The sequence below is a fragment of the Oncorhynchus masou genome, chromosome 24 (assembly GCF_036934945.1).
Source record: "Oncorhynchus masou masou isolate Uvic2021 chromosome 24, UVic_Omas_1.1, whole genome shotgun sequence".
NCBI lineage: Eukaryota > Metazoa > Chordata > Actinopteri > Salmoniformes > Salmonidae > Oncorhynchus > Oncorhynchus masou.
In genome coordinates, this window is record NC_088235.1 from 4,735,335 (window position 1) to 4,755,991 (window position 20,657).

General features: G+C 42.4%; 1 protein-coding gene across 1 annotated transcript in view; it reads left to right on the top strand.

Moving 5' to 3' along the window:
- The first annotated feature begins 1,571 nt into the window (after positions 1-1,571).
- Positions 1,572-20,657, top strand: part of LOC135513369 (transcription elongation regulator 1-like protein) — a 131,458-nt gene continuing 112,372 nt past the window's right edge. Inside the window, exon 1 of the mRNA XM_064936295.1 lies at positions 1,572-2,166. Coding sequence (XP_064792367.1) covers positions 1,572-2,166 — 595 coding nt within the window. The remainder of the gene's footprint in view (positions 2,167-20,657) is intronic.

The window sequence follows — 20,657 nt, forward strand, 5'->3', positions numbered from 1 at the left end:
AGAGGGAGAGAGGGGGAGAGAGAGGGAGAGAGAGGGAGAGAGAGAGAGAGCAGAGAGGGAGAGAGAGGGAGACAGAGAGAGAGAGAGAGAGAGAGAGAGAGGAGAGAGAGGGAGAGGAGATAGAGAGAGAGATGGAGAGAGGAGGGAGAGAGGAGAGAGAGAGAGATAGAGAGAGGGAGAGGGAGAGAGAGAGACAGAGAGAGAGAGAGAGAGAGAGAGAGGGAGAGAGAGAGAGGGAGAGAGAGGGAGAGGGAGAGAGAGAGAGAGAGAGGGAGAGAGGGAGAGAGAGAGAGCTAGAGAGAGAGAGGGAAAGAGGGAGAAAGGGAGACAGAGAGACAGAGAGAGAGAGAGAGAGAGAGAGAGAGCTCACTGCCCACAAAATGAGGTGGAAACTGAGCTGCACTTCCTAACCTCCTGCCCAATGTATGACCATATTAGAGAGACATATTTCCCTCAGATTACACAGATCCACAAAGAATTCGAAAACAAATCCAATTTTGAAAAACTCCCATATCTACTGGGTGAAATTCCACAGTGTGCCATCAGAGCAGCAAGATTTGTGACCTGTTGCCACGAGAAAAGGGCAACCAGTGAAGAACACGCACCATTGTAAATACAACACATATCTATGCTTATTTATTTTATCTTGTGTCCTTTACCATTTGCACATTGTAAAAACACTGTATATATATATATATAATATGACATTTGTAATGTCTTTATTGTTTTGAAACTTCTGTATGTGTGATGTCTACTGTTAATTTTTATTGTTTATTTCACTTTATATATTATATACCTTACTTGCTTTGGCAATGTTAACACATGTTTCCCATGCCAATAAAGCCCCTTGAATTGAATTGAATTGAATTGAATTGAGAGCGAGAGAGAGAGAGAGAGAGACAGAGAGACAGATAGACAGAGAGGGAGAGAGAGAGAGAGAGAGAGAGAGAGAGAGAGAGAGAAAGAGAGAGAGGGAGGGGGAGAGAGAGACAGAGAGACAGATAGACAGAGAAAGACAGAGAGACAGATAGACAGAGAGGAGAGGGAGAGAGAGAGAGGGAGAGAGAGAGAGAGAGAAGGAGAGAAGAGAGAGAGAGAGAGAGAGAAGAGAGAGAGAGAGAGGGAGAGAGAGACAGAGAGAGAGGAAGAGAGAGAGAGGAGAGAGAGAGAGAAGAAGAAGGAGATAGGAGAGAGGGAAGAGAGAGAGAGAGAGAGAGAGAAGGAAAGAGGGAGAGAGGGAGACAGAGAGAGAGAGAGACAGAGGAAAGAGAGAGGGGAGAGCAGAGAGACAGGAGAGAGAGGAGAGAGAGAGAGAAGGAGAGAGAGAGAGAGAGAGAGCGAGAGAGGGACAGAGAGAGAGACAGAGAGACAGATAGACAGAGAGGAGAGGGAGAGAGAGAGAGAGAGGGAGAGAGAGAGAGGGAGAGGAGGTGTGGCAAGGAAGCGTGGCCTTTGGCTTAACTTCACCATAGTCTTCTCTCCTGTGACAGTGAGTAAAATACAGTGAATAATTCAATGGTTAGTTTCAGGCCCGGACCAAGTAGTATGTATCATGTGGGGTACAGCATCCGATGCAGAGATCACTCTGGATTTGGGAAAAGGAGTACAGCTACCGTGTAGGTACAGCATCCGATGCAGAGATCACTCTGGATTTGGGAAAAGAGGTACAGCTACCGTGTGGGGTACAGCATCCGATGCAGAGATCACTCTGGATTTGGGAAAAGGGGTACAGCTACCGTGTGGGGTACAGCATCCGATGCAGAGATCACTCTGGATTGGGGAAAAGAGGTACAGCTACCGTGTGGGGTACAGCATCCGATGCAGAGATCACTCTGGATTTGGGAAAAGGGTACAGCTACCGTGTGGGGTACAGCATCGATGCAGAGATCACTCTGGATTTGGGAAAAGGGTACAGCTACCGTGTGGGGTACAGCATCCGATGCAGAGATCACTCTGGATTTGGGAAAAGGGCACAGCTACCGTGTGGGGTCACAGCATCCGATGCAGAGATCACTCTGGATTTGGGAAAAGGGTACAGCTACCGTGTGGGGTTACAGCATCTGATGCAGAGATCACTCTGGATTTGGGAAAAGGGTACAGCTACCGTGTGGGGTACAGCATCCGATGCAGAGATCACTCTGGATTTGGGAAAAGGATTACAGCTACGTGTGGGGTACAGCATCTGATGCAGAGATCACTCTGGATTTGGGAAAAGGGTACAGCTACCGTGTAGGGTACAGCATCCGATGCAGAGATCACTCTGGATTTGGGAAAAGGGTACAGCTACAGTGTGAGGTACAGCATCTGATGCAGAGATCACTCTGGATTTGGGAAAAGGGTACAGCTACCGTGTGGGGTACAGCATCCGATGCAGAGATCACTCTGGATTTGGGAAAGGTACAGCTACCGTGTGGGGTACAGCATCTGATGCAGAGATCACTCTGGATTTGGGAAAAGAGTACAGCTACCGTGTAGGGTACAGCATCCGATGCAGAGATCACTCTGGATTGGGGGAAAGGGCACAGCTACCGTGGGGTACAGCATCTGATGCAGAGATCACTCTGGATTTGTAGTGGGGTACAGCTACCGTGTGGGGTACAGCATCCGATGCAGAGATCACTCTGGATTTGGGAAAAGGTACAGCTACCGTGTGGGGTACAGCATCCGATGCAGACTACCTGGATTTGGGAAAAGGGTACAGCTACTGTGTGGGGTACAGCATCTGGATGCAGAGATCACTCTGGATTTGGGAAAGGGTACAGCTACCGTGTGGGGTACAGCATCCGATGCAGAGATCACTCTGGATTTGGGAAAAGGGGTACAGCTACAGCATCCGATGGGATTGATTTGGGAAAAGAACAGATGATTGTAGAAGAGATGCTGACATTGACTGGTGAAGCGCTACGTTTATTCAGGGCATCTCCTGGAACATGACCTGTAGAAAGAACGTACAGTCTGAGGAAAAAGTAGATGTTTCTGGGATAAACAGATTGTTGGACACTTTCCGTCAATCTGACAAATATCTATCACTGAGTAGAATCTGGGCTCCCGAGTGGCGCAGCGGTCTAAGGCACTGGATCTCAGTGCAAGAGGCATCACTGCAGTCCCTGGTTCAAATCCAGAAGTGCCGAGCATGGCAATGTGTTGAAAAACAATTAGCAGTTGGAACATACTGTCTTCCAGACAAGCAAAGGTAACAGACAGGGTTATAATGAATAAAGGTAACTATGTAGACAGGGTTATAATGAATAAAGGTAACTATGTAGACAGGGTTATAATGAATAAAGGTAACTATAACAGGATAATAATGAATAAAGGTGGAGACAGGGTTATAATGAATAAAGGTAACTATGTAGACAGTGTTATAAGAATAAAGGTAACTATGGAGACAGGATAATAATGAACAAAGGTAACTATGGAGACAGGGTTATAATGAATAAAGGTAACTATGGAGACAGGGTTATAATGAATAAAGGTAACTATGTAGACAGTGTTATAATGAATAAAGGTAACTATGGAGACAGGATAATAATGAATAAAGGTAACTATGGAGACAGGGTTATAATGAATAAAGGTAACTATGGTACAGGGTTATAATGAATAAAGGTAACTATGGAGACAGGGTCATAATGAATAAAGGGAGGTACAGTATGTAGACAGGGTTATAATGAATAAAGGTAACTATGTAGACAGGGTTATAATGAATAAAGGTAACTATGGAGACAGGGTCATAATGAATAAAGGGAGGTACAGTATGTAGACAGGATAATAATGAATAAAGGTAACTATGGAGACAGGGTTATAATGAATAAAGGTAACTATGTAGACAGGATAATAATGAATAAAGGTAACTATGGAGACAGGGTTATAATGAATAAAGGTTACTATGGAGACAGGGTTATAATGAATAAAGGTAACTATGTAGACAGGATAATAATGAATAAAGGTAACTATGTAGACAGGGTTATAATGAATAAAGGTAACTATGGAGACAGGGTTATAATGAATAAAGGTAACTATGGAGACAGGGTCATAATGAATAAAGGTAACTATGGAGACAGGATAATAATGAATAAAGGTAACTATGGAGACACGGTTATAATGAATAAAGGTAACTATGTAGACAGGGTTATAATGAATAAAGGTAACTATGGAGACAGGGTTATAATGAATAAAGGTAACTATGTAGACAGGGTTATAATGAATAAAGGTAACTATGGAGACAGGGTCATAATGAATAAAGGTAACCATGTAGACAGGGTTATAATGAATAAAGGTAACTATGGAGACAGGTTTATAATGAATAAAGGTAACTATGGAGACAGGGTTATAATGAATAAAGGTAACTATGGTACAGGGTTATAATGAATAAAGGTAACTATGGAGACAGGGTTATAATGAATAAAGGTAACTATGGAGACAGGGTTATAATGAATAAAGGTAACTATGTAGACAGGGTTATAATGAATAAAGGTAACTATGGAGACAGGGTTATAATGAATAAAGGTAACTATGGAGACAAGGTTGTAATGAATTAAGGGAGGTACAGTATGTAGACCAGGTATTAATTAACAAAGGTAACTATGTGGACAGTTGTGATGAATAAATTGAGCCCTCAGGCATGGTTGTGGGGTTCATTTGATTCAGCATACTGTATTTTTATTTGAGGCTAGTAAAGAACAAACTGGGCCTCCATAACAATGAGGAAGGTGTAATGCCAGGAGTTTGGTTTAGCCAATATACTGTTGAGCTGTCCATATAGACATGCAGGCACACACCCACTTGGGGCTGAAACTCACTACTCAGCCTGAAGTGTCCCCACTGAGGGAATGAAACTCACTACTCAGCCTGAAGTGTCCCCACTTGGGGATGAAACTCACTACTCAGCCTGAAGTGTCCCCACTTGGGGATGAAACTCACTACTCAGCCTGAAGTGTCCCCACTTGGGGATGAAACTCACTACTCAGCCTGAAGTGTCCCCACTTGGGGATGAAACTCACTACTCAGCCTGAAGTGTCCCCACTTGGGGATGAAACTCACTACTCAGCCTGAAGTGTCCCCACTTGGGGATGAAACTCACTACTCAGCCTGAAGTGTCCCCACTTGGGGATGAAACTCACTACTCAGCCTGAAGTGTCCCCACTTGGGGATGAAACTCACTACTCAGCCTGAAGTGTCCCCACTGAGGAATGAAACTCACTACTCAGCCTGAAGTGTCCCCACTTGGCGAATGAAACTCACTACTCAGCCTGAAGTGTCCCCACTGAGGGGGTGAAACTCACTACTCAGCCTGAAGTGTCCCCACTGAGGAATGAAACTCACTACTCAGGCTGAAGTGTCCCCCCTGAGGGGGTGAAACTCACTACTCAGCCTGAAGTGTCCCCCCTGAGGGGGTGAAACTCACTACTCAGGCTGAAGTGTCCCCCCTGAGGGGGTGAAACTCACTACTCAGCCTGAAGTGTCCCCACTTGGGGATAAAACTCACTACTCAGCCTGAAGTGTCCCCACTGGGGAATGAAACTCACTACTCAGCCTGAAGTGTCCCCACTGGGGGATGAAACTCACTACTCAGCCTGAAGTGTCCCCACTGGGGAATGAAACTCACTACTCAGCCTGAAGTGTCCCCACTTGGGGCTGAAACTCACTACTCAGCCTGAAGTGTCCCCACTTGGGGCTGAAACTCACTACTCTGCCTGAAGTGTCCCCACTTGGGGATAAAACTCACTACTCTGCCTGAAGTGTCCCCACTGAGGGGGTGAAACTCACTACTCAGCCTGAAGTGTCCCCACTTGGGGATAAAACTCACTACTCTGCCTGAAGTGTCCCCACTGAGGGGGTGAAACTCACTGCTCAACCTGCTTGCTAACTGCTTTTTAACTATACACTGTACTGCATGATTGTAGCGTGTTTACTAACATTTTAATTCTAGTAGCTACACTGCAGGTCAAAAGTTGAGAATGTTGTTCTGAAACTTTTGACCGGTAGTGTATGTTGACTTGACGTTAGCTAATGGTGCCAAAAATCTAAGCAGTGGGTAGCTGTTAGCGGTTACGATATGAAGGTTTGGCTTATTAAGGTTTTTATGCTTGGTCCAAGGCAGCTGATGTGTCGTGCACTGAAGTCCACAAGTGAAGGGAAAAGGTGAGAGGAGGAGAGTGCGTAGATGCGAGAAGGAATTATACAACAATAAAAGGGATCACGCTGTTTCTTTGTGGCTGCTATGGAAGTGAACTGTGTTTGCCTGTGATCAGGGGTGTATTCATTCCGCACATTCTGTTGAAAACCGATTCTTAAACGGAACGAAGCGGGATAAACATTTGTCCAATAGAAACTTGTTTTTCAATTGTTGAATTAATGATTTACACTTAGATCAGCTAGATGCAGGCAAGATTGTGCAAGGTGTGATATCAGGATTACAAGATGATGTTATATTTATGCACCAAATGGTTGTTTTATGAAATAGAGTAAGCTTCTTAGGACTCTCTCTCTCTCTTTCCCTTTCTGAGTTAACTGAGAGGAGTCTTTTTGAAGCTTGGGCTGGCAACTGTTAAAGAGATGGTTACCACTCTAGCTTCCTGCAGTTAGACTGGATGCATGGTTCAAGGGAAATGGGTTTTGCTAGAGATAGCTTGAGCTGACAATGTCTTGGTGATAAAAACCTAAAGTTGTCATTTCCAAGACAAGATGTGGTGTGTGTGTGTGTGACCCGAGATAGAGACAGTCTGGATAAGTTTAGAACAACGCCTCATTGTCTCATCTTCCTGGCATCTGGGAAACTAAGCCAGGTTGGTGGTAAAACATCATCCTGTGTAGATAACCATGGTGGCTTATGGGAGTTGGAACAGGTCTTACTTAGCGTTTTTTTAAGTCCTATATTTTATCATTATCCGTTAGGCTCTCTCAGTCAGGACTGTTGGGTCGATGGTTTCGTTTTTTTCAATAATTAATTGATATTGAATAAAGATGATTGTTTGAAGAAATGACAAAGTCTCTCTCTCTTGAATAGGAAATGACACCACAAAGGCAGTGTTGAAAGTGTCAGTCTGTCACCTTGATTACTCAAATGTGTTTCTCGACCTGTGCACCGACAGCTGAAGTCGAAGGTTTACATACAATTTAGCCAAATACATTTAAACTCAGTTTTTCACAATTCCTGACATTTAATCCGAGTAAAAAGTCCCTGTTTTAGGTAAATTAAGGTCACCACTTAATTTTAAGAATGTGAAATGTCAGAATAATTATAGAGAGAATGATTTATTTCAGCTTTTATTACATTCATCACATTCCCAGTGGGTCAGAAGTTTACATACACTCAATTAGTATTTGTTAGCAGTGCCTTTAAATTGTTTAACTTGGGTCAAATGTTTCCGGGTTAGCCTTCCACAAGCTTCCCACAATACGTTCCTGACAGATCTGGTGTAACTGAGTCAGGTTTGTAGGCCTCCTTGTGCACACACGTTTTTTCAGTTCTGCCCACAACTTTTCTATGGTATTGAGGTCAGGGCTTTGTGATGGCCACTCTAATACCTGGACTTTGTTGTCTTTAAGCCATTTTGCCACAACTTGGAAGTATGCTTGGGGTCATTGCCCATTAGGAAGACCCATTTGTGACCAAGCTGCTGTAACTTTCTAACTGATGTCTTGAGATGTTGCTTCAATATATCCACATAAATGTGCATCCCTCATGATGCCATCTATTTGTGAAGTGCACCAGTCCTCCTGCAGCAAAGCACCCCCACAACATGATGCTGCCACCCTGTGCTTCTCGCTGTTGGGATGGTGTTCTTCGGCTTGCAAGCCTCCCTCTTTTTTCTCCAAACATAACGATGGTCATTATGGCCAAGCAGTTCTATTTTTGCTTCATCAGACCAGAGGACATTTCTCCAAAAAGTACAATCAATGTCCCCATGTGCAGTTGCAAACCATAGTCTGTCTTTTTATAGCAGTTTTGGAGCAGTGGCTTTTTCTTGTTGATCGGGCCTTTCATGTTATGTCGATATAGGACTCGTATTACTGTAGATAGAGATACTTTGTACCCGTTTCCTCCAGCATCTTCACAAGGTCCTTTTGTTGTTGTTCTGGATTGATTTGCACTTTTCGCACCAAAGTACATTCATCTCTAGGAGACAGAACATGTCTCCTTCCTGAGCAGTATGACGGCTGTGTGGTCCCATGGTGTTTATACTTGCGTACTGTTGTTTATACAGATGATAGTGTTACCTTCAGGCATTTGGAAATTGCTCTCAAGGTTGAACAAGAATTGTGGAGGTCAACAATTTTTTTCTGAGGTCTTGGCTGATTTCTTTTGATTTTCCCATGACGTCAAGCAAAGAGGCAGTGAGTTTGAAGGTAGGCCTTGAAATACATGCACAGATACACCTCCAATTGACTCAAAGGATGTCAATTAGCCTATCAGAAGCTTCTAAAGCCATGACAGAATTGTGTGGAATTTTCCAAGCTGATTATAGGCACAGTCAACTTAGTGTATGTAAACTTCTGACCCACTGGAATTGTGATACAGTGAATTATAAGTTAAATATTCTGTCTGTAAACAATTGTTGGAAAAATGACTTGTGTCATGAACAAAGTAGATGTCCTAACCGACTTGCCAAAACTATAGTTTGTTAACAAGAAATGTGTGGAGTGGTTGAAAAACGAGTTTTAATGACTCCAACCTAAATGTGTGTAAACTTCCGACTTCAAATGTGCGTTGTAAACTTTCGTTCATAGGCTCGATTGGATCAACCTCGAGATAGGTATAGGAAATATCTAGTATCAAGTAGTAGCCTAAACCTATCGATGTCTTTATCCCCTTACACTGTGTATGAGACAGTAGTTTTGGAATTGTTAGTTAGATTACTTGTTGGTTATTACTGCATTGTCGGAACTAGAAGCACAAGCATTTCGCTACACTCGCATTAACATCTGCTAACCATGTGTATGTGACAAATAACATTTGATTTGATTTGATTTGACCTATCGATGTGTAGCTAGCTTTCTGTGGCCCAACGTTCCAGGAGGGCAGTCACATGTTTTTTTACACGGCAGAAGTCTAAGCAGCAAGCAAATGCACTACAAAATCCATTACAAATGCACACAGACGTCTGAGTTCCTCCCCGGTGATTTCTAGAACGCAAACACATTCTACCCGTTACGATTGGTCGTTTGGGGCCAGAACTACAACACACACTGGGTAAAGCTATGTTTAGAAAATCAATTCTCGGGAATGGTTCTCAATGATCTAATCGCTGATTACTTTGTTTGGTACAACGCCACTCATTTTTGACATCACCAGAAACGCTTCAACGATGGCGGTCTCATTATGTAGTGAACATGGAGCAGCCGAAGAATTTAGTTTGGTCGTCAGCAACAAGTGTTGCACCCTGAGATCTACATGTCCTCTCCCATTAAGGAGATGAATCTATACAGCATGAAACTGACAGGCATGTCCTCTCCCATTAAGTAAAAGGATATTTGTATTTGTATTTGTTACGGATCCCTATTAGCTGTGTGTGTGTCTGTGTGTGTGTGTGTGTGTGTGTGTGTGCGTGCGCCTGTGTCTGTGTGTGTGTGTGTGTGTGTGTGTGTGTGTGTGTGTGTGTGTGTGTGTGTGTGTGTGTGTGTGTGTGTGTGTGTGTGTGTGTGTGTGTGTGTCTGTGCGCCTGTGTCTGTGTCTGTGTCTGTGCGTGTGTGTGTGTGTGTGCGTGCGCCTGTGTCTGTGTCTGTGTGTGTGTGTGTGTGTGTGTGTGTGTGTGTGTGTGTGTGTGTGTGTGTGTGTCTGTGCGTGTGTGTGTGTGTGTGTGCGTGCGCCTGTGTCTGTGTCTGTGTGTGTGTGTGTGTGTGTGTGTGCGTGCGCCTGTGTCTGTGTCTGTCTGTGCGTGTCTGTGTGTGTGTGTGTGTGTGTGCTTGCGCCTGTGTCTGTGTCTGTGTCTGTGTGTGTGTGTGTGTGTGTGTGTGTGCGTGCGCCTGTGTCTGTGTCTGTCTGTGCGTGTGTGTGTGTGTCTGTAACTATGTTTGTGTTGCATCACAGTCCCCGCTGTTCCATAAGGTGTATTTTTATCTGATTCTACTGCTTGCATCAGTTACCTGATGTGGAATAGAGTTCCCGGTAGTCATGGCTCTATGTAGTACTGTGTGCCTCCCATGGACTTGGGGACTGTGAAGAGACCTCTGGTGGCATGTCTTGTGGGGTATGCATGGGTGTCTGAGCTGTGTGCCAGTAGTTTAGACAGACACCTCGGTGCGTTCAACATGTCAATACCTCTCACAAATAAAAGTAGTAATGAAGTCAGGAGAGATTGACATGCATATTATTAATGTTAGCTGTCTGTGTACATCCAAGGGCCAGCCGTGCTGCCCTGTTCTGAGACAATTGCAATTTTCCTAAGTCCTTTTTTTGTGGCACCTGACCACACGACTGAACAGTAGTCAAGGTGCCACAAAACTAGAGCCTGTAGGAGCTGCCTGGTTGATAGAGTTGTTAAGAAGGTAGAAACTAGGGCCTGTAGGACCTGCCTTGTTGATAGTGTTGTTAAGAAGGTAGAAACCAGGGCCTGTAGGACCTGCCTTGTTGATAGTGTTGTTAAGAAGGTAGAAACTAGGGCCTGTAGGACCTGCCTTGTTGATAGTGTTGTTAAGAAGGTAGAAACTAGGGCCTGTTGGACCTGCCTTGTTGATAGTGTTGTTAAGAAGGTAGAAACTAGGGCCTGTAGGACCTGCCTTGTTGATAGTGTTGTTAAGAAGGTAGAAACTAGGGCCTGTTGGACCTGCCTTGTTGATAGTGTTGTTAAGAAGGCAGAGCATCACTTTATTATAGACAGACTTCTCCCCATCTTAGCAACTACTGCATCAATATGTTTTGACCATGACAGTTTACAATCTAGTGTTTCTCCAAGCAGTTTAGTCATCTCAACTTGCTCAATTTCCACATTATTTATTACACAATTTAGTTGAGGTATGTGGTTGAGTGAGTGGTTTGTTACAAATACAATGTTTTTAGTTTTAGAAATATTTCGGGATAACTAACTGCCACCCCACTCTGAAACTAACTGCAGCTCTTTGTTGAGTGTTGCAGTCATTTCAGTTGCTGTAGTAGCTGACATGTAATAGTGTTGAGTCATTCACATACATAGACTCTCTGGCTTTTTAAAAACTCTAGCTTTACTCAAAGTCAGTGGCGTGTCGTTAGTAAAAATTGAAAAAAGCAAGGGGCCTAAACATGAATATGAATCTGCAGAGCATGAAACTGACGGGCATGTCCTCTCCCATTAAGTAAAGGGATATGATTATTATTTGATATTTATTTAAATTTCCTGCATTGCATCTGGGTGATTCAGGGTGATCAAATTAAGATCCTGCATCTGTATACAGTGCACCGCTACTTTAGACTGGGGCAAAGCTAGTGCGCTGTGTAGTGCGCTGTGTAGGCCATAAGGTGCCGTTTGGGATGCAGCCCCTTGAACATATATTGGTTTTGTTAGGTGATTTACACACACCAACGATGACCCCACAGGCCTCTATTACACATCTCTCCACCAACCAAGGAGTGTGTCCCAAATGGCACCATATTCCCTATAGAGTCCACTACTTTTAACCACCAGGGTCTGGAATAGGGTGCCATTTGGGACAACCACCACCCAAATAAATGTTAATCCCAAACGGGTAAACGGATACTAGAAGTACTGATTTGCTAATCGATACTGAGTGTTTCTGTGTCAAAGGCTTTCATTGAAATGGCTCATAAATAATGACTTTAGAAAGAGAAGCCACAGGAACAAAAAATACAATAATGTCCAATAGTGTTGCTGTGTTGTAAAGGGAGTCCCCTTGCCCTTGTCTCATCAGCTGGCTCATCTAGTCCTGAGGATATGGAATAACACTACACTGTGAATACATCCCAAATGGCACCCTATTACCTACTGTATATAGTGCACTACTATCGACCAGGGCCCATAAGGCTTTGGCCAAAAGTAGTGCACTACGTAGGGAATATGAGGCGATTTGGGACTCACTTCGCGCTTTCTGTCACAGGACGGAGAGTTGATCCCCTTAAGAAAGATAATGTATTGAGTTTCAGAGGAGAAGAAATGCAATTGTTTTTTTAATGGAATCTTTAAGTATTAAAATAGCATTTTCAGTAGATTGTAAACCCGTCTGTTGCTGTCTGAATATAGAAACAAGGAGACAGAGCAGCCTGTGGTGAAATGCTTCTGTACAAGATGTTTTTTTGTTTTGAATATATGTTGTCAGCAATCAGTACCGTTATATCAGAGTCGTGATATCAATACCAGGATATCACTACCATGATATCACTACCAGGACATCACTACCAGGATATCACTTCCATTATATCACTACCAGGATATCAATACCATGATATCACTACCATGATATCAGTACCAGGATATGAGTACCATGATATCACTACCAGGACATCACTACCAGGATATCACTTCCATTATATCACTACCAGGATATCAATACCATGATATCACTACCATGATATCAGTACCAGGATATGAGTACCATGATATCACTACCAGGACATCACTACCAGGATATCACTTCCATTATATCACTTCCATTATATCACTACCAGGATATCAATACCATGATATCACTACCATTATATCAGTACCATGATATCAGTACCATGATATCACTACCAGGATATGAGTACCAGGATATCAATACCATGACATCAGTACCAGGATATGAGTACCATGATATCACTACCAGGACATCACTACCAGGATATCACTACCAGGATATCAATACCAGGATATCACTACCAGGATATGAGTAACATGATATCAGTACCATGATATCACTACCAGGATATCACTACCAGGATATCACTACCAGGATATCAATACCAGGATATGAGTACCATGATATCACTACCAGGACATCACTACCACGATATCACTTCCATTATATCAGTACCATGATATCAGTACCATGATATCACTACCAGGATATGAGTACCATGATATCAATACCAGGATATTTATTTATTTTATTTTATTTCACCTTTATTTAACCAGGTAGGCTAGTTGAGAACAAGTTCTCATTTACAATTGCGACCTGGCCAAGATAAAGCAAAGCAGTTCGACATACAACAACACAGAGTTACACATGGAGTAAAACAAACATACAGTCAATAATACAGTATAAACAAGTCTATATACGATGTGAGCAAATGAGGTGAGATAAGGGAGGTAAAGGCAAAAAAAGGCCATGGTGGCAAAGTAAATACAATATAGCAAGTAAAACACTGGAATGGTAGATTTGCAATGGAAGAATGTGCAAAGTAGAAATAAAAATAATGGGGTGCAAAGGAGCAAAATAAATAAATAATTTAAATACAGTAGGGAAAGAGGTAGTTGGAAAGAGGCTAAAATATAGGTGGGCTATGTACAGGGCTATGTATTGGGCTCTCCCTCATGCAAACACGACACGATCTCAGCGTTCATTATTCATATAGTTTGATGTACACCGAGTGTACAAAACATTAAGACCACCTGCTCTTTCCATGACATTTACTGACCAGGTGAATCCAGGTGAAAGCTATGATCCCTTCTTGATGTCACTTGTTAAATCCACTTCAATCAGTGTAGATGAAGAGGAGGGGGACGGGTTAAAGAATGATTTTTAAGACTTGAGACAATTGAGACATGGATTGTGTGTGTGTGTGTGTGTGTGTGTGTGTGTGTGTGTGTGTGTGTGTGTGTGTGTGTGTGTGTGTGTGTGTGTGTGTGTGTGTGTGTGTGTGTGTGTGTGTGTGTGTGCTAATCAGACGGTGAATAAGGCAAGACAAAATATTTAAATATTTAATGGTATGGTAGTAGGTGCCAGGCGCACCGGTTTGTGTCAAGAACTGCAGTGCTACTGGGCTTACAATTAGAAAGTGTTTTCGATTATTTTCAGAATAGCGGCTATAAATTGATCTCTGAATGTTCTAAAGTTACCAAACGACTCTGTCCTGTTGCCTTACAATCTAAGGATTCCAGGCATATGTTTTCTTCCTGGCTGTGATGTCGGGTTCAACCAGGACTTGATGGACAGGCGGAAGAGCGAATGAAATTGAAGGAGTGACATCCCAGCATCAAGTGGTGTCAGATTTCACATCCTGCTTCACACAGGCAGAGGAAACATTCTCCTGTATCTGTGAGAATCAGGGCGACCACTCAATGCAAGCCATTTCCATCTACAGAGTCCACAGACCAATTTAGACCCGGAAATGTCGGTTGGAACAGTTACCAGAACCACACTGGTCCCCTAAACAGGGCACTTTACATGAAAGTGGTTTAATGTTTTGTACACTCAGTGTGTATGCTTCCAAAGCACACTATACCCATTTTTAGGCATTTCCTTACTAACACAGTAGTGCTGATTGGGTAAGCAGCATCTCCTCTTAGTGTGTAAAACACCTACATGGTCCCTCCCCCTCCTCCCCGTTCCTCAAAGTTTACAGCAGGGGCACAAGAGACCGCAGCTCCTCATTAATTATTTAGCATTATGTAACAAGGTTTTCCAATGCAGTGATTCAACGACAGTATGGCGTGGGACCTTTAATAGGATTGTGTGTGTGTGTGTGTGTGTGCGTGTGTGTGTGTGTGTGCGCGTGTGTGTGTGTGTGTGTGTGTGCAAGTGTGCGTGTGTGTGTGTGTGTGTGTGTGCGCGTGTGTGTGTGCAAGTGTGCGTGTGCGTGTGTGTGTGTGCGTGCGTGCGTGCGTGTGTGTGTGTGTGTGTGTGCGTGCGTGTGTGTGTGTGCGTGCGCGCGTGTGTGTGCGTGTGTGCGTGTGTGTGTGGCATCCATTGCTGAGAACACAGTGATATACAGTACCATTGCTCACTTTAACAACCCACTTGTGTTGTGAGTTCTGATGAATTTTTTATGGATATATTACAACCTTTCTTCTTCATCATCTGTTTACACAAAGCTGTGAGCCTGCAGAGTGATATGAATCAAGCATGGTGAATCCCAACAACACTGTGAGGCTGCAGAGTGATATGAATCAATCATGGTGAATCTCAACAACACTGTGAGGCTGCAGGGGGATATGAATCAAGCATGGTGAATCCCAACAGCACTGTGAGGCTGCAGAGTGATATGAATCAAGCATGGTGAATCCCAACAACACTGTGAGGCTGCAGAGTGATATGAATCAAGCATGGTGAATCCCAACAACACTGTGAGGCTGCAGAGTGATATGAATCAAGCATGGTGAATCCCAACAACACTGTGAGGCTGCAGGGGGATATGAATCAAGCATGGTGAATCCCAACAGCACTGTGTGGCTGCAGGGGGATATGAATCATGGTGAATCCCAACAACACTGTGAGGCTGCAGGGGGATATGAATCAAGCATGGTGAATTTCAACAACACTGTGTGGCTGCAGGGGGATATGAATCAATCATGGTGAATCCCAACAACACTGTGAGGCTGCAGGGGGATATGAATCAAGCATGGTGAATTTCAACAACAAGTGTGTGGCTGCAGAGGGATATGAATCATGGTGAAGTTTCAGTAGTAAGAGGATAGAAAGTAATATCCATTGCATTTACACAGGGAGAGACTAGAGGGAAGTGGAGTTTTGTCCCAAATGGCACCCTATTCCCTACATATAGGGAATATGGTGCCATAGTAGTACACTATATAGGGAATTGGGTACCATAGTAGTGGACTATGCAGTCAATAGGGTGCCATAGTAGTGGACTATGCAGTGAATAGGGTGCCATAGTAGTGCACTATGTAGTGAATATGGTGCCATAGTAGTACACTATATAGGGAATTGGGTGCCATAGTAGTGCACTATGTAGTGAATAGGGTGCCATAGTAGTGCACTATGTAGTGAATAGGGTGCCATAGTAGTGCACTATGTAGTGAATAGGGTGCCATAGTAGTGCACTATGTAGTGAATAGGGTGCCATAGTAGTGCACTAGTGCACTAGTTTAAACCAATCAATCAATCAGGTAGTTTAAACCAATCAATCAGGTAGTTTAAACCATTAAATCAATCAATCAATCAGGTAGTTTAAACCAATAAATCAATCAGGTAGTTTAAACCAATCAATCAGGTAGCTTAAACCAATCAGTCAGGTAGTTTAAACCAATCAATCAGGTAGTTTAAACCAATCAATCAGGGAGTTTAAACCAATCAATCAGGTAGTTTAAACCAATCAATCAATCAGGTAGTTTAAACCAATAAAGCAGGTAGTTTAAACCAGTCAATTGGGTAGTTTAAACCAATCAATCAATCAGGTAGTTTAAACCAATCAATCAATCAGGTAGTTTAAACCAATCAATCAATCAGGTAGTTTAAACCAATCAATCGATCAATCAGGTAGTTTAAACCAATCAATCAGGTAGTTTAAACCAATCAATCAGGTAGTTTAAACCAATCAATCAGGTAGTTTAAACCCTCTTTAGACTTTGATGACCTTTTCTAAAAGGAAGTTTCTGTCTTTCAGAGAAGTAGATGAATAACATATGTCTAAGACTCTATACTTCGTAGACAGCACTCAGAGATGGTGTCCCTGTGGGCTCTGGGTCAAATGTAATGCACTACTATATAGGGAACGGGGTTACCGTGGCTACCCATCACTCCGACCAACTGACGTTTCTTATTCACCATCAGTCTGGATTAGCCTTCCTCCCTGACGGTTTCCACAATGGGAACACATTCCGACCGTTCTGATTGGTCCTAGAAATCGATGGGTTGGACCAGAGCCGGCGTATATATATATATATATATATATATATATATATATATATATTATGACGTCATCAACTTTGATACTCTGATTGGTTAGATTTGTTAGAGTCCATCCAATCGCTGATTGATTCTTATTTTTAATTTTTAATTGTACAATGCCCCTCATATGGAAAGTCACAGAAAGGACTTCTAGGACGGCAGTTTCAGACAGAATGTATATAGAGATCGATAGAACGGTGGAATTCAATTCAGGGTGAGTCATCAGCCAATAATAGGGGTACCATTTGGGAGGCTGCCATAGTATTCTATGAGCCTTACCTCTCGGTTTCCAGTCCTGACTGTTTGTGCAGTGGGGGAGAACCTACTAGCGATGGATGGTAAAAGGGGTTTTCTAGAGGCTGGCACTGACGGCCCTGCCAGGACTCCTTCTTTTGAGGATATCTCTTCTTTTCATCCTCTGTTCATGAGACCTGCAAAGTATAGACCAAATTCCTTACAGGGAGTCTCTCTCTGTTCAGGGGACCAGCCAAGAACACACCAAATTCCTTACAGGGAGTCTCTCTCTGTTCAGGAGACCAGCCAAGAACACACCAAATTCCTTACAGGGAGGCTCTCTCTGTTTAGGGGACCAGCCAAGAACACACCAAATCCCTGACAGGGAGTCTCTCTCTGTTTAGGGGACCAGCCAAGAACACACCAAATCCCTTACAGGGAGCCATGCCATAATGATGTGCAGCTAGCTGATCGTTGAGTAAGAGTCAGCCATGTGCACAGAAAGGGCTCTACCCTTCCAGTCTCCAAAGTGCCCTTTAGGGTGGTGGTATAATTTCCCCCCAAAATCGTTGTCAAGTCCCCCCAATATTAACAATACTGCCACAGCAGTATGACATTAGATTAACATTTGATTTAGCCTACATCATCATCATTATTCAGTCTGTTTGGCTGATATGTTCAGTAGAGAGACACAGAAAGACATCGGTCTGGTTGACTGATATGTTCAGTAGAGACACAGAAAGACATCGGTCTGGTTGACTGATATGTTCAGTAGAGAGACAGAAAGACATCGGTCTGGTTGACTGATATGTTCAGTAGAGAGACAGAAAGACATCGGTCTGGTTGACTGATATGTTCAGCAGAGAGACACAGAAAGACAGAGAGGTAAATCCCAATCAGTAAAAGAAATGGAGCTAGCGAACTAGCACATAAAATCATCAAATGAACACATCAAATAAAATCACATTTTATTGGTCACATACACATGGTTAGCAGATGTTATTGCGGGTGTATTGAAATGCTTGTGCTTCTACTTCCGACAGTGCAGTAATATCTAACAAGTAATATATAACAATTTCACAGCATATATTCAATACACACAAATCTAATGTAAAGGAAAGGAATTAAGAAAATATATAAATATATGGACGAGCAATGTCAGAGCGGCATAAACTAAGATACAGTAGAATAGAATAGAATACAGTATATATGTATAAGATGAGTGCAATACATGTGATATATGTAAATAAATGATTAAAGTGACTAGTGTTCCATTTACTAAATCATCAATCATCAACATCAATGATCAACTGACAGCCCCACCCTCTTTCCTGATGTCAATCATGTCAATGGGAGGCACTGTAACTAGCTTGCCCCGCCCTCTTTCCTGATGTCAATCACGTCTATAAGACGGAGACAGAGGTATAGTAGTATTGAAACAGACAGACAGAGGTATAGTAGTATTGAAACAGGCAGAGGTATAGTAGTATTGAAACAGACAGAGACTTTTTGGCTCTATAACAAAGAATAAAGAGCAAAAACATGATCAAATACAGATCTTAGAATCAACTATTAAAGACTACCAGAACCCACTGGATTTTCCAATTACATTGAATGAGTTACTGGACAAAACAAAACCATAAAAAACAAACACAAACACACCCTACAGAGCCCCAGGGCAGCAGTACAATTAGACCCAACCAAATCATGAGAAAACAAAAAGATCATTATTTGACACATTGGAAAGAATTAACAAAAAAACAGAGCAAACTAGAATGCTATTTGGCCCAACACAGAGAGTACACAGTGGCAGAATACCTGACCACTGTGACTGACCCAAAATTAAGGAAAGCTTTGACTATGTACAGACTCAGTGAGAATAGCTTTGCTATTGAGAAAGGCCGCCGTAGGCAGACATGGCTCTCAAGAGAAGACAGGCTATGTGCTCACTGCCCATAAAATGAGGTGGAAACTGAGCTGCACTTCCTAACCTCCTGCCCAATTTATGACCATATTAGAGAGACATATTTCCCTCAGATTACACAGATCCACAAAGAATTCGAAAACAAATCCAAGTTTGAAAAACTCCCATATCTACTGGGTGAAATTCCACAGTGTGCCATCAGAGCAGCAAGATTTGTGACTTGTTGCCACGAGAAAAGGGCAACCAGTGAAGAACACGCACCATTGTAAATACAACCCATATCTATGCTTATTTATTTTATATTGTGTCCTTTACATTTGTACATTGTTAAAACACTGTATATATATATATATATATATATATAATATGACATTTGTTGCGGAAGCTTGGGAAATCTTTTTGTATCCAAATCCGGCTTTAAACTTCTTCACAACAGTATCTCGGACCTGCCTGGTGTGTTCCTTGTTCTTCATGATGCTCTCTGCACTTTTAACGGACCTCTGAGACTATCACAGTGCAGGTGCATTTATACGGAGACTTGATTACACACAGGTGGATTGTATTTATCATCATTAGTCATTTAGGTCAACATTGGATCATTCAGAGATCCTCACTGAACTTCTGGAGAGAGTTTGCTGCACTGAAAGTAAAGGGGCTGAATAATTTTGCACGCCCAATTTTTCAGTTTTTGATTTGTTAAAAGAGTTTGAAATATCCAATAAATGTCATTCCACTTCATGATTGTGTCCCACTTGTTGTTGATTCTTCACAAAAAAATACAGTTTTATATCTTTATGTTTGAAGCCTGAAATGTGGCAAAAGGTCGCAAAGTTCAAGGGGGCCGAATACTTTCGCAAGGCACTGTCTCTGTCTCTGTCTGTTCCAATACCACTATATATCTGTCTCTGTCTCTGTCTGTTTCAATACCACTATATATCTGTCTCTGTCTCTGTCTGTTCCAATACCACTATATATCTGTCTCTGTCTCTGTCTGTTTCAATACCACTATACCTCTGTCTCTGTCTCTGTCTGTTCCAATACCACTATATATCTGTCTCTGTCTCTGTCTGTTTCAATACCACTATATATCTGTCTCTATCTGTTTCAATACTACTATATATCTGTCTCTGTCTCTGTCTGTTCCAATACTACTATATATCTGTCTCTGTCTCTGTCTGTTTCAATACCACTATATATCTGTCTCTGTCTGTTTCAATACCACTATACCTCTGTCTCTGTCTCTGTCTGTTCCAATACCACTATACCTCTGTCTCTATCTGTTCCAATACCACTATATATCTGTCTCTGTCTCTGTCTGTTCCAATACCACTATATATCTGTCTCTGTCTCTGTCTGTTCCAATACTACTATATATCTGTCTCTGTCTCTGTCTGTTCCAATACCACTATATATCTGTCTCTGTCTCTGTCTGTTCCAATACTACTATATATCTGTCTCTGTCTCTGTCTGTTCCAATACTACTATATATCTGTCTCTGTCTCTGTCTGTTCCAATACTACTATATATCTGTCTCTGTCTGTTTCAATACCACTATATATCTGTCTCTGTCTCTGTCTGTTTCAATACTACTATATATCTGTCTCTGTCTCTGTCTGTTCCAATACCACTATATATCTGTCTCTGTCTCTGTCTGTTCCAATACCACTATATATCTGTCTCTGTCTCTGTCTGTTTCAATACCACTATATATCTGTCTCTGTCTCTGTCTGTTTCAATA